Source organism: Mustelus asterias, chromosome 1, assembly GCF_964213995.1.
Source record: "Mustelus asterias chromosome 1, sMusAst1.hap1.1, whole genome shotgun sequence".
Lineage (NCBI taxonomy): Eukaryota > Metazoa > Chordata > Chondrichthyes > Carcharhiniformes > Triakidae > Mustelus > Mustelus asterias.
The window spans coordinates 176,049,040-176,063,855 of record NC_135801.1 but is presented as its reverse complement, the minus strand read 5'-3'; the positions used below and the strand labels follow the sequence as shown (position 1 = coordinate 176,063,855).

The following is a 14,816-nucleotide window of genomic DNA, read 5'->3' as shown; positions in this document are numbered from 1 at the left end:
AGGCCTGCCTCCAATATTTAGGTTATGTCCCCTAGCCCTAGACTTCTCCACTGGTGGAAACATTTATTTTTCTATCTACATTACCAGTGGTAACAGAGGACCTTGCTCCAAAACTGCATTATAACTGGGTAAACAAAACCCCAGCATAATTTATTTTAATAAATGTCTTCTAGCTTAGATGTGATAAGATAAAGTAAAAGGATATTTATTAATCACAAGTAGGCTTACATTAACACTGCAATGAAGTTACTGTGAAAATCCCTGAGTCGCCACACTCCTGTGACTGTTCGGGTACACTGACGGAGAATTTAGCATGACAATGCACCTAGCAAGCACGTCTTTCAGACTGTGGGAGGAAACCGGTGCACCCGGAGGAAACCCACGCAGACACAGGGAGAATGTGCAAACTCCGCACAGACAGTGATCCAAGCCAGGAATCAAACCTGGGTCCCTGGAGCTGTGAGGCAGCAGTGCTAACCACTGTGCCACCGTACCACTAAAAACACAGCCTGTTCGAAACCCAATGTGACTTCAACATAGGAACAGGAGTAAGACATTCAGCCCCTCGAGCCAGTTTAGTTATTCAGTGAGATCATGGTTAATCTGTATCCCTTTACACCCTTGTCTCCTAAAAATCTATCAATCTCAGATTTAACATGATAAATTGAGCTGTCATCTTCTATTTTGTGGGAGAGTTTCACACTTACATCTTTTTCATGAAGAAGTGTTTAATAATTTCTCTCTTGACCAGCCTAGTTTTGATTTTAAGTTTATGAGACCTAGCTGATACTGAAATTTAGTTTTTTAAAACTCATTCCTGAGATGTGGGCATCACTAGCTAGGCCATGGTTTATTCCCCATCTATATTTGCCTTTGTGAAGGTGGTGATGAGTTGCCTTCTTGAACTGCTGCAGTCCATGTAGTGTAGGTATACTCAGAGTGCTGTTAGGAAGATAATTCCAGGATTTTGACCCAGCAATAGTGAAGGAATGACAATATATTTCCAAGGCAGGATGGTGAGTGGCTTTTGATTTGATTTGATTTTGATTTGATTTATTATTGTTACATATATTAGTTTACAGTGAAAAGTATTGTTTCTTGTGTGCTATACAGACAAAACATACCATTCATAGAGAAGGAAATAAGAGAGTGCAGAATGTAGTGTTACAGTCATAGCTAGGGTATAGAGAAAGATCAACTTAATGAAAGGTAGGTCCATTCAAAAGTCTTTTGACAGCAGCAGGGAAGAAGGTGGCCTTGAGTCGATTGATACGTGACCTCAGACTTTTGCATCTTTTTCCCGACGGAAGAAGGTGGAAGAGAGAATGTCCGGGGTGTGTGGGGTCCTTAATTATGCTGGCTGCTTTGCCGAGGCAGCAGAAAGCATAGACAGAGTCAGTGGATGGGAGACTGGTTTGCGTGATGGATTAGGCTTCATTCTTGTCTTTTTGTAGTTTCTTGTGGTCTTGGAAAGAGCAGGAGCCATACCAAGCTGTGATACAACCAGAAAGAATGCTTTCTATGGTGCATCTGTAAAAGCTGGTGAGAGTCATAGCTGACATGCCAAATTTCCTTAGTCTTCTGAGAAAGTAGAGACGTTGCTGGGCTTTCCTAACTGTAATGTTGGCATGGGGAACCAGGACAGGTTGTTGGTGATCTGGATACCTAAAAACTTGAAGCTCTCGACCATTTCTACTTCATCCTCGTTGACATATACAGGAGCATGTTCTCTCCTACGCTTCTTGAAGTCGATGACAATCTCCTTCGTTTTGTTGACATTGAGGGACTTGTAGGGGAACTTGCAGGTGGTGGTGTTCCCATGTGTCTGCTGCCCTTGTCCTTCTAGATGGTAGCAGTCATGGGTTTGGAAGGTGTTGTCCAAGGAGCCTTAGTGAGTTCTTGCAGTCATCTTGTAGATGGCACACCCTGGTGCCACGTTTGTGGAAGGGATGCCAATCAATGGACTGCTTTGTCCTGGATGGGGTCGAACCTCTTGAGTGTTGCAGCTGCACTCATCCATGCAAGTGGAGAGTGTTTGATCACACTTCTGATTTGTACCTTGTAGATGGTGGACAGGCGTTGGGCAGTCAGGAGGTGAGTTACTTGCCACAAGATTCCAAGCCTCTGACCTGTGCTGCCAGCCACAGTGTTTATATAGCTAGTCCAGTTCCGTTTCGGGTCAAAGATAGTCCCCCAGGTTGTTGATTGTGGGAGATTCAGCGATGGTAATGCCATTGAATGATATACGTGCAATGTACAGCACAGAAACAAGCTATTCAACCAAACAGATCTATGCTGGTGTTGAGATCCAACTCTCCTTCAGCTAATCCTAGCAATGTGTTATTTTCTCCCTAATGTACTTACAACCCTCCCCTTATATGCACTGGTGCCATTTTCTTAAAATGCACATGTAAGTCCCACGCTCTTACCACTCTAAAGTTTCTCCTGTGTTCCCAATTGGATTGATGAGTTGCATTTAAACACAAAATTCAGTATCCAGGTACCAGGAAGGATAACAGTGCCCATCTCAGCTTAATGACATTTTGCTAAAGATGAGCACAACATCCATCTCCCAATAAGATTTAATTTGATTTGATTTAATTTATTTATAGAATCCCAATAGTACAGAAGGAGGCCATTCGGTCCATCGAGCCTCTACCGACCACAATCCCACCCAGGCTCTATTCCTGTAACTCTGCACGTTTACCCTGCTAATTCTCCTGACACTAGGGTCAACTTAGCATGGCCAATCCACCTAACCCACACATCTTTGGACTGTGGGAGGAAACCGGAGCACCCGGAGGAAACCCATGCAGACACAGGGAGAAAGTGCAAACTCCACACAAATAGTGACCCGAGGCTGGAATTGAACCCGAGTCCCTGGCGCTGTGAGGCAGCAGTGCTAACCACTGTGCCACATGTATTGGGATACAGTGAAAAGTATTGTTTCTTGCGCATTATACAGACAAAAACATATTGTTCATAGAGTGCATAGGGGAGAAGGAAAGGGGAGGGTGCAGAATATAGTGTTGCAGTCATTGCTAGGGTGTAGAGAAAGATCAGCTTAATATAAGGTAGGTCCATTGAAAAGTCTGATGGCAGCAGGGAAGAAGCTGTTCTTGAGTTGGTTGGTACAAGTCTTTTCAACCAATTGGTTTCACATGGTCGGATTCCTGATCAGTAGTTTATCAGTAACAAAACAGTCTTGGTGAGTTGCTACGGTGCATCTTATACTATTTTGGGGGTGAAGCATTGAGACCAAATTAACAAATTGAGGGAGCATCTTGTTTATGGTGTACACTGCAGCCATGGCGCACTGTTGGTGGATGGGTTGCTTTGCCCTGGATCATTTTGAGTTTCTTGAGTGCTGTTGGAGCTGCACTCATCCAGACAGGGGAAGAGTATTCCAACACATTCCTGACTTGTGCCTTGGAGGATCAGAAGGTGAGTTATTTGCCATAAAATTCTCAGCCTGTGGCCTGTTCTTGTAGCCACAGCGTTTATGTGGCTGATCCACTTGGGTTTCTGGTCAGTGGTGGCACCAGGATGTTGATGATGGGGGATTTGGTGATGGCAATAGAATTGAATGTAAAGAGTTGGTAATTTAAACTATTATTGCAAGTGATCATTGTCTGGCACTTGTGTGGCATGAATGTTTGCTATTTAACAGCCAGTGCCAGAACGGTGCTAAAGTCTTCTTGTTTGTAGGCTGCTTCATTCTTTGAGGGACCACGAATAGAACTGCCCCATTTCTGACCTTACGATAGAAGGAAAGTAATTGGTAAAGCAGCTGGGCCTAGGACACTGCCTTGTTTCTGCAACCCACAGACCACAATCAGTAAGGATAGGTAACAACACCTCCTCCGTGATTGGCCTCAACTATGGTGCTCCACAAGGCTGTGTCCTCAGCCCCTTACTATACTCCTTATCCACCTATGACTGTGTGGCCAAATTCCGGTCCAACTCCATTTTCAAGTTTGCTGATGACACTACCGTAGTGGTCAAATCTCAAACAATGATGAGAAGGAGTACAGGAAAGAGATAGAGAATCTGGTGAAATGGTGTGACAACAATAATCTCTCCCTCAATGTCAACAAAATGAAGGTGATTGTCATTAACTTCTGGAAGCATAGTGGAGAACATGCCCCTGTCTACATCAATGGTGAAGTGGAAATGGTCGCGAGCTTCAATTTCTAGATGTTCATTCTGATCACCAACAATTGTCCTGGTCCCTCCATGCTGATGCTATAGTTAAGAAAGCTCACCAATGCCCCTACTTTCTCAGAAGGCTAAAGAAATTCAACATATCTACTACAACTTTCACCAATCTTTACCAATGCACCACAGAAAGCATCATTTCCAGATGTATCACAGCTTGGTATGGTTCCTGCTCTGACCAAGACTGCAAGAAACTACAAAGGGTTGTGAATGTAACCCAATCCATCACGCAAACCAGCCTCCCATCCATTGACTCCGTCTACCCATCCCGCTGCCTCGGAAAAGCAGCCAGCATAATCAAGGACCTTATGTACCCAAACATACTCTCTTCCACATTCTTCCATCGGGAAAAAGATACAAAAGTCTGAGAACCTGTACCCACTGACTGAAGAACAACTTCTTCCCTACTGTCATCAGACTTTTAAATGAACCTATCATATATTAAGCTGATCTTTTTCTTCATCCTATCTGTAACTGCAATACTACATTCTGCACCCTATCCTTTCCTTCTCTCCTATGTACGCTATGAATGGTATGCTTTGTCTGTATAGTGCAAGAAACAATACTTTTCACTGTATACCAGTACATGTGACAATAATAAATCAAATCAAATCAGTGATGTCCTGGGACTGAGATAATTTGCCTCCAACAACCAGTGGAAAGTATTTCCCCTGATTTTCATTGACTTTAACTTTCCATGATGCCGCACTCGACCAACTGTTGCCTTGATATTAAGGAAGCCAAACTCACCACACCTCACCTCTAATATTCAATTTTTTTGTCTATATTTGGACCATGGAAGTCATGAATTCTGGAGCCTATCACCCTGGCAGAATTCACATTGAGCATCAGTGAGCAGGTTATTGGTGAGTAATCTCCTCCTTCGACGATCACTCACCAACGAGTATGATTTTTTAAAAAACCCTACAGTGCAGAAAGAGGCCATTCGGCCCATCGAGTCTGCACCGACCACAATTCCACCCAGACCCTACCCCCATATCCCTACATATACCCGCTAATCCCTCTAACCTACGCATCTCAGGACACTAAGGGGCAATTTTTAGCATGGCCAATCAACCTAACCTGCACATCTTTGGACTGTGGGAGGAAACCGGAGCACCCGGAGGAAACCCACGCAGACACGAGGAGAATGTGCAAACTCCACACAGACAGTGACCCAAGGCGGGAATTGAACCCAGGTCCCTGGAGCTGTGAAGCAGCAGTGCTAACCACTGTGCTACCATGCCGCCCGTGATTGTCCTCTGAAGAAACTCCGTGTTGTGTATGGGTTCTGTGGGTCCTTGCATGGCTGATGAGCCAGATCCTAGAGCTGCATCTTTGATCCAAAGATGTGCGGGTTAGGTTGATTGGCCATGTTACAAATTGCCCCTTAGTGTCCTGAGATGCGTAGGTTAGAGGGATTAGCGGGTAAATATGGGGGTAGGGCCTGGGTGGGATTATGGTCAGAGCAGACTTGATGGGCCAAATGGCCTCTTTCTGCACTGTAGGCTTTCTGTGATCTATGATCGTACACTTGGCAGGTGTTTCCGGGGGGTGGGTTCGGTCCTTGGACTCTAGATATGCTGGTATTTCTTTCTCAGACTTTTGAATGGACTTATCTTGCATTAAGTTGATCTTTCTCTACACCCTAGCTATGACTGTAACACTACATTCTGCACTCTCTCGGGTCCTTCTCTATGAACGGTATGTTTTGTCTGTATAGCGCGCAAGAAACATGTGACAATAATAAATCAAATCAAAAAATCAAATCAAATCACAAATCAAATCAAATCAAAATCAACCATTCATCTTGATCATGGCTGACCATCGAATTTAATATCCTGATCCCCCCTTCCTCCCATATCCCTTTAGCCCCAAACGCTATATCTAATTTTTTCTTTGAAATCAAACAATGTTTTGATCTTAACTACTTTCTGTGGTAGTGAATTCTACACATTCACCACACGCTTGCCGTTGGATATCCTTAAAGAATTGTGTCCCTTCAATCAGAAGGTTCCCAAGTACGTTTCTTCTGAGCAGAGGTCTCCCAGGCATTGATGCCTTTGTTGCCTTTCTCGAGTTAAGCCTTCAGGGTGTTTTTGAAGTACTTGCTTTGTCCGCTTCTTGTTAGCACCACTTGATAACACTGTTGACAACACCTTCAGTTGCTTAATGATTGCGAGATGGCTAGATTGGATTTATCCTGCTTTTTGTGGCCAGGAGATACCTGAACATATCGACATCGATCAGCATTGGCCATTGATCACGTATCTAGGCACCACAATCTGTTTCTCTGCGTATAAAAACATGAAGTGCTGGAAAACTCAGAAGGTCTTAACATTTTGAGTCCAATATAATTCTTCAGTGAAACTGAAAGAAGGGTAGAAATGTGATTTTAAGCTGTTGAAAAAAGAGGAAATGTTAGTTGGAGTAAATGGGAATGTCAGAGGGCTGACATTTCTGGGATGGGAGGTCTGTCATATGAGGAGAGACTAAGTCGGTTAGGATTATATTCACTGGAGGTTAGAAGAGTGAGAGGGGATCTCACAGAAACTTATAAAATTCTAACAGGGTTAGACAGGGTAGATTCAGAAAGAATGTTCCCAATGGTGGAGGAGTCTAGAACTAGGGGTCATAGTTTGAGGATAAGGGGTAAACCTTTTAGAATTGAGATGAGGAGAAATTTCCTCACCCAGCGTGTGGTGAATGTGTGGAATTCACTACCACAGAAAGTAGTTAAGATCAAAACATTGTTTGATTTCAAAGAAAAAATTAGATATAGCGTTTGGGGCTAAAGGGATATGGGAGGAAGGGGGGATCAGGATATTAAATTCGATGGTCAGCCATGATCAAGATGAATGGTTGATTTTGATTTGATTTGATTTGTGATTTGATTTGATTTTTTGATTTGATTTATTATTGTCACATGTTTCTTGCGCGCTATACAGACAAAACATACCGTTCATAGAGAAGGACCCGAGAGAGTGCAGAATGTAGTGTTACAGTCATAGCTAGGGTGTAGAGAAAGATCAACTTAATGCAAGATAAGTCCATTCAAAAGTCTGACAGCAGCAGGGAAGAAGCTGTTCTTGAGTCGGTTGGTACGTGACCTCAGATCTTTGTATCGTTCTCCCAAAGGAAGAAGGTGGAAGAGAGAATGTCCGGGGTGCGTGGGATCCTTAATTATACTGGCTGCTTTGCCGAGGCAGCGGGAAGTGTAGACCGAGTCAATGGATGGGTGGCTGGTTTGCGTGATGGATTGGGCTACATTCACGACCTTTTGTAGTTCCTTGTGGTCTTGGGCAGAGCAGGAGCCATACCAAGCTGTGATACAACGAGAAAGAATGCTTTCTATGGTGCATCTGTAAAAGTTGGTGAGAGTCGTAGCTGACATGCCAAATTTCCTTAGTCTTCTGAGAAAGTAGAGGCGTTGGTGGGCTTTCTTAACTATAGTGTCAGCATGGGGGGACCAGGACAGGTTGTTGGTGATCTGGACACCTAAAAACTTGGTGGAGCTGGCTCGAATGGCCTACTCTATGTTTCTCTGTCAGGGATAGGTTAGATGCCATGGAACGGAAGGCAAAGAAAGTGGTAATGGTAAAGAAACAATGTGCTGATGGTAAGTGGTAGTGGTGAAGAAACAATGTGTTGGTCCAGAGTAAGTGTTAATAGCAGAATAAAGTGTAAGTGCTGTCTGAATGCAAAACATGAGAGCAAGATATAGACTGGCACTGGAGGGAAAAAATAACAAGTAAGGACAAATAATAAATAAGGACAAAACAATTTACTTGTACTTCCTTCAACTTAGTTTACTGTATTTGCTGCTCAGAATGCAGTCAGTTCTACATTGGGAAGACCAAGTGCAGTCTGGATGTCTGCTTTGCAGAACACCTCTGTTCTGTCTGCAGCCATTTCAGTTCACCATCTTACACTCATGCTCACATTTTTGTCCTCAGCCTACTGCAACGTTTCAGTGAAGCCCATAAGCTTGAGGCAGAACACCTCATCTTTTGATTCGGCATTTCACTGTCTTCTGGACTAAACGTAACTACAGACCGTGAACTCTGTCCTCCATTTTGTATTTTTTCACCCTAGTGCCTGTCTGTATCTTGTTCTCATGTTTTGCTTTCATACAGGGCTGACCTTTATTCTGCTACTAACACCTATTCTGGACCAATGCTTAAAGTAAAAAAGTAAAGTTTATTTATTAGTCACTAGTAAGGCTTATATTAACATTGCAACGAAGTTACTGTGAAATTCCCCTAGTCGCCATAGTCCAGCGCCTGTTCGGGTCAATGCGCCTAACCAGTACGTCTTTCAGAATGTGGGAGGAAACCGGAGCACCCGGAGCAGACACGGGGAGAGTGTGCAAACTCCACACAGACAGTGACCAAAACCAGGAATTGAACCCAGGTCCCTGGTGCTGTGAAACAGCAGTGCTAACCACTGTGCTGCCGTGTCGCCCTTTGTTACTATTACTTTGTCTTTTGTCCCATAGTATCTTTGTCATTTAATCTCCTCTGCTCTCCAGACCTTCCCTTTTCATCCACTCCCTTTTCAACAGTATAAAACCAATCTCATTTCTCCCTTTTTTCAATTCCAAAGAGTCATATTGGGCTTGAAACATTAAGTCAGTTTCTCTCTCCACAGATGCAACTAGACCTGCTGAGGTTTTCAGGTACTTTCTGTTTTTATTTCAGATGAGGCGGCATGGTGGCACAGTGGTTAGCACTGCTGCCTCACAGCTCCAGGGACCTGGGTTTGATTCCGGGCTTTGGTCACTGTGTGGAGTTTGCACATTCTCCCGTGTCTGCATGGGTTTCCTCCGGGTGCTCCGGTTTCCTCCCACAGTCCAAAGATGTGCAGGGTAGGTTGTATGGCCATGCTAAATTGCCCCTTAGTGTCCCAGGATGCATAGGTTAGAGGGATTAGCAGGGTAAATATGTGGGGTTATGCAGATAGAACCTGGTTAGGATTGTAGTCGGTACAGACTCGATGTGCCAAATGGCCTCCTCCTGTACTCTAGTGATTCCAGCAACTGCAGTATTTTGCTTTATTTTGGAGGTTATATTCCTGGTACCCTGTATTTTCAAACATTTGAACATTGGCACAGTGAAACGTTATCAAAAAAGAAGAAAATTAAGATTTCAGCACATATGTTTGTTTTAATATAATAGATTTGTTTTGGCAAAGCTCACCCATCGTGTGGTATAATGTGTTACATAGGTCAGGAGTAGCCCAAATCTGAGTCATTAGTGGAGTGCACTGAGAGGGATGCTGCAGTTCTTGGACCAGTATGAGTGTCTGGATGATAGATGAGAACAGGAACATGATTGAAAGGCCTGCCACAGTTCACCAGGCGGATAGGTCTCCACTTGTGAAATAATATCATAGAAAGAAGTAATGGACCTCAAAAGCGGAAAGGTCAGGAAAATAGAAGCAGGAGAGATAAAGCTGGCATCCCAAATCCTGTATCTCATAGAAATCATAGAAACCCTACAGTACAGAAAGAGGCCATTCGGCCCATCGAGTCTGCACCGACCACAATCCCACCCAGGCCCTACCCCCATATCCCTACATATTTTACCCACTAATCCCTCTAATCTACGCATCCCAGGACACTAAGGGGAAATTTTAGCATGGCCAATCAACCTAACCCGCACATCTTTGGACTGTGGGAGGAAACCGGAGCACCCGGAGGAAACCCACGCAGACACGAGGAGAATGTGCAAACTCCACACAGACAGTGACCCAAGCCAGGAATCGAACCCAGGTCCCTGGAGCTGTGAAGCAGCAGTGCTAACCACTGTGCTACCGTGCCGATCTGTCAGACATAATCTTGAGTAGATTATCTCAATTTACAAAAGGGCAAAAAAAAATCGCTGAAGGAAAAATGTCAAACCTCTTCAATATGTGACTGCGACAATTGTTAAGTGTAATCCTTGCACCTCAACGTAATTTAAAAAATAAGTGAATCCAATTGTTAAATGAGGGCAGGAGCACAAAGTACTTTCAGAGATATATATAAAATAAGAAAACACAAAAATCAACCAATCTGTGCAGACTGTTGTTTTGAAGCAGCTGTGGCGTATCCTAGCTGACGCTGCTGTTGGTCTCTCTCACCTTTCCCAGGAAATAGATATCATCAAATAAGGTTTTTAACCCACCTTAGCTTACTCTTCCATTTCCACTCCCTTCCCTGTTCCAACTATCATCATCCAACTGGTTCTTAATGGTTCCAGAAATTTCACCTTCACTCCACAAGTACTTTGAGCTCCTGACTCTCCTATACAAAAACTACAATTGCATTTATTTAATAATCTGATTGTTCAACAGCAACTTATACTTATATAAAATCTTTCATATAGTAAAACATCCCAAAACGTTTCATCGGGGTGTTATCACAGAATCCCTACAGTGCAAAAGGAAGCCATTCAGCCCATTGAGTTTGCAACAGCCACAACCCAACCAGGCTCTATTCCCCCTAGTGCCACGTATTTACCCTGCTAGTCCCCCTGACACTATGGGGCAATTTAGCATGGCCAATCAACGTAACTGGCACATCTTTGGACTGTGGGAGGAAATCGGAGCACCCGGAGGAAACCCACGCAGACACAGGGAGAATGTGCAAACTCCACACAGGCAGTCACCTGAGGCCGGAATTGAACCCCGGTCCCTGGCACTGAGAGGCAGCAGTGCTAACCATTGTACCACCGTGTCGCCCCAGACAGGATTTGCCCCTGAATCACATAAGGAGATGTTAGGCAGATGATTAATAGCTTGATCGAAGGATTAGGTTTTAGGGAGCATTTTCAAAGAGGATAAAGAGGCGGAGTGGTTTAGGGAGGGGATTCCAGAGTTTAGGACAAGGACAGTTGAAGGCGTGGTCACCAATGGTGGAGTGATTAAAATTGGGATGAGCAAAAGGCCAGAATGTGAGGAGCACAGATATCTCGGGGTTACAACCAGGGCTGGAGGGAAATGTATAGATTGGAAGAGGCAAGGCATGGAAAAAATATTAAAAAGGATGAGAATGATTAAATCAAGGCCTTGCTTCATCAGGAGCCAATGTCGGTCAGCAAGCACAGTACATAGAACAGTACAGCACAGAACAGGCCCTTCGGCCCACGATGTTGTGCCGAGCTTTATCTGAAACCAAGATCAAGCTATCCCACTCTCTATCATCCTGGTGTGCTCCATGTGCCTATCCAATAACCGCTTAAATGTTCCTAAAGTGTCTGACTCCACTATCACTGCAGGCAGTCCATTCCACACCCCAACCACTCTCTGCGTAAAGAACCTACCTCTGATATCCTTCCTATATCTCCCACCATGAACCCTATAGTTATATCCCCTTGTAATAGCTCCATCCACCCGGGGAAATAGTCTTTGAACGTTCACTCTATCTATCCCCTTCATCATTTTATAAACCTCTATTAAGTCTCCCCTCAGCCTCCTCCGCTCCAGAGAGAACAGCCCTAGCTCCCTCAACCTTTCCTCATAAGACCTACCCTCCAAACCAGGCAGCATCCTGGTAAATCTCCTCTGCACTCTTTCCAGCGCTTCCACATCCTTCTTATAGTGAGGTGACCAGAACTGCATTCCAAATGTGGTCTCACCAAGGTCCTGTACAGTTGCAGCATAACCCCACGGCTCTTAAACTCCAACCCCCTGTTAATAAATGCTAACAGACTATAGGCCTTCTTCACAGCTCTATCCACTTGAGTGGCAACCTTCAGAGATCTGTGGATATGGACCCCAAGATCTCCCTGTTCCTCCACAGTCTTCAGAACCCTACCTTTGACCCTGTAATCCACATTTAAATTTGTCCTACCAAAATGAATCACCTCACATTTATCAGGGTTAAACTCCATCTGCCATTTTTCAGCCCAGCTTTGCATCCTATCTATGTCTCTCTACAACAGCCCTCCACCTTATCCACTACTCCACCAATCTTGGTGTCATCAGCAAATTTACTGATCCACCCTTCAGCCCCCTCCTCTAAGTCATTAATAAAAATCACAAAGAGCAGAGGACCAAGCACTGATCCCTGTGGCACTCCGCTAGCAACCTGCCTCCAGTCCGAAAATTTTCCATCCACCACCACCCTCTGTCTTCGATCAGATAGCCAGTTACCTATCCAATCTGCCAACTTTCCCTCTATCCCACACCTCTTCACTTTCATCATAAGCCGACCATGGGGAACCTTAGCAAACGCCTTACTAAAATCCATGTATATGACATCAACTGCCCTACCTTCATCAACACACTTAGTTACCTCCTCAAAAAATTCTATCAAATTTGTGAGGCACGTCTTGCCCTTCACGAATCCGTGCTGACTATCCCAGATTAATCCGCATCTTTCTAAATGGTCGTAAATCCCATCCCTAAGGACCTTTTCCATCAACTTACCAACCATCGAAGTAAGACTAACCGGCCTATAATTACCAAGGTCAATTCTATTCCCTTTCTTAAACAGAGGAACAACATTCACCACTTTCCAGTCCTCTGGCACCATCCCCGTGGGCAGTGAGGACCCAAAGATCAAAGCCAAAGGCTCTGCAATCTCATGCCTTGCCTCCCAAAGAATCCTAGGATACATTTCATCAGGCCCAGGGGACTTATTGAACTTCAGTTTATTCAAAACTGCCAGGACATCCTCCCTCCGAACATCTATTTCCTCCAGCCTATTAGCCTGCAAGACCTTATCTTCCTCAAAAACATGGCCCCTCTCCTTGGTGAACACTGAAGAAAAGTATTCATTCATCACCTCTCCTATCTCTACTGACTCCATACACAAGTTCCCACTACTGTCCTTGACCGGCCCTAACCTCACCCTGGTCATTCTTTTATTCCTCACATAAGAGTAAAAAGCCTTGCGGTTTTCCTTGATCCGACCCGCCAAGGACTTCTCATGCCCCCTCCTAGCTCTCCTAAGCCCCTTTTTCAGCTCATTCCTTGCTAACTTGTAACCCTTCAATCGAGCCATCTGAACCTTGTTTCCTCATCCTACATAAGCTTCTCTCTTCCTTTTTGCAAGACATTCCACCTCTTTTGTGAACCATGGTTCCCTCTCAGAGTGATGGATGAATTGCACTTAATGCCAATTAGGAAGCGAGGAGCAGGGTTTTAAAACTGGGAGAGCAGCCGTAGGTGCCAGAGATAGTCCAATCCAGAGGTAACAAAAAGATGAATGAGATTTTAAGTAGCAGATTAAGCTGATCATTATGGCCTGTAAGTTTTCTTGATCACTCTCTGTGACATCAGCCCTGAATTCCTGTTTTTTCTCTTGTTCCACAAGTTACTTTGTAGTATCGTGGATCTACGTTTTCTTTTGCTATCTTATATACTTCAAGATTACATCTCAACCCATTCCTTACAAGGACAGCTTCAGAACTCAGTACCCTGACAACAATAATTAAGATTGTGACTTTTTCCAAACCAGCTCTGGTAAAAGACAGCAGTTAAAATAGGAATCCAGTCTAATTCCCTTCCATTTAATTAATCATAGAAATCATAGAAACCCTACAGTGCTGAAGGAGGCCATTCGGCCCATCGAGTCTGCACCGACCACAATCCCACCCAGGCCCTACCCCCACATATTTTACCCGCTAATCCCTCTAACCTACGCATCCCAGGACTCTAAGGGGCAATTTTTTTAACCTGGCCAATCAACCTAACCCACACATCTTTGGACAATCCTGAGACTATTTGGATCACTGCTGCTGGTGTTCCAACTTAGGTCAGCTCATTGTGTGCAAGTCACTCTCCTGATTAAAGGATAAATATTGACCCTGGCACTGAGAGGATTTACCTGCTCTTCAAATAGTGCCATGGGATCCTTTACATCCACGTGAGAGGGAAGGATATGTTTCAATTAACATCTCATCCAAAGACCACCACCTCTGACAGAGCAGCATTCCTTCAGACTACACTGTAATGTCAACCATTACAACTCTGAAAAAAAATCAAAATGTACCTCCTAAATTCTATGCTGTTGAATACTTTTAAGATACGGCCAGAGTAAAATTTAAACCTTTGGAAGTCACAGCACACTAACTACATAAACACTTGGATATGTTTTTCCCTCTTTTCCCACAAAGCCTTGAGGATCTTTGGTGCACACCATTGATGGACTTGTGGTCAAAGATGTTTCTCTGTACAAACTTTTCCATGAGGGAACAAGACACAGCCCCGGCAACGTGGGCAGATCCATCATTAGCAACACACAATAGATGGATAAAAACTCAGTACAGGACAACTTAATGCAGCCATACATAAAAGTGACCATCAGGATGAAAGTGAAACAAAATGCTGGGAAAAGTCAGCAGGTCTGGCAGCACCTGTAGCGAGAGGAAATAGAGTTAACATTTTGAGTTGGCGTGACTTCTTCAGAGGATGAAAGTGACGTTGGGTATGCTTTTTCCTTCTAGAGATTTGTTCATTGTGTCCCAGTAGACACAGTCCATTTTCAGTCTACAAATTAAGTGGTAGGTGCCCAGGTCACCACTGTGGTGCAGGAAAGCAGTGCCTGCAGACCTGCCCCATGTGCAGCAAGTGAGTTATACTAGCCAATAAAAAGTTATGTGATGGCCAAG

General features: G+C 44.1%; 1 protein-coding gene across 9 annotated transcripts in view; it reads left to right on the top strand.

Annotated features, from left to right (window-relative positions):
* LOC144500542 (zinc finger matrin-type protein 1-like) overlaps nucleotides 1–14,816 on the top strand; it is a 106,201-nt gene that overhangs the window by 21,294 nt on the left and 70,091 nt on the right. Inside the window, exon 2 of one of the 9 annotated variants that reach the window (XM_078223675.1) lies at nucleotides 8,869–8,896. The exons of the other annotated variants lie outside the window; for them this stretch is intronic. Within the exon in view, the coding sequence (XP_078079801.1) occupies nucleotides 8,869–8,896 (28 nt within the window). The remainder of the gene's footprint in view (nucleotides 1–8,868; nucleotides 8,897–14,816) is intronic. 9 annotated transcript variants of the gene reach the window in all.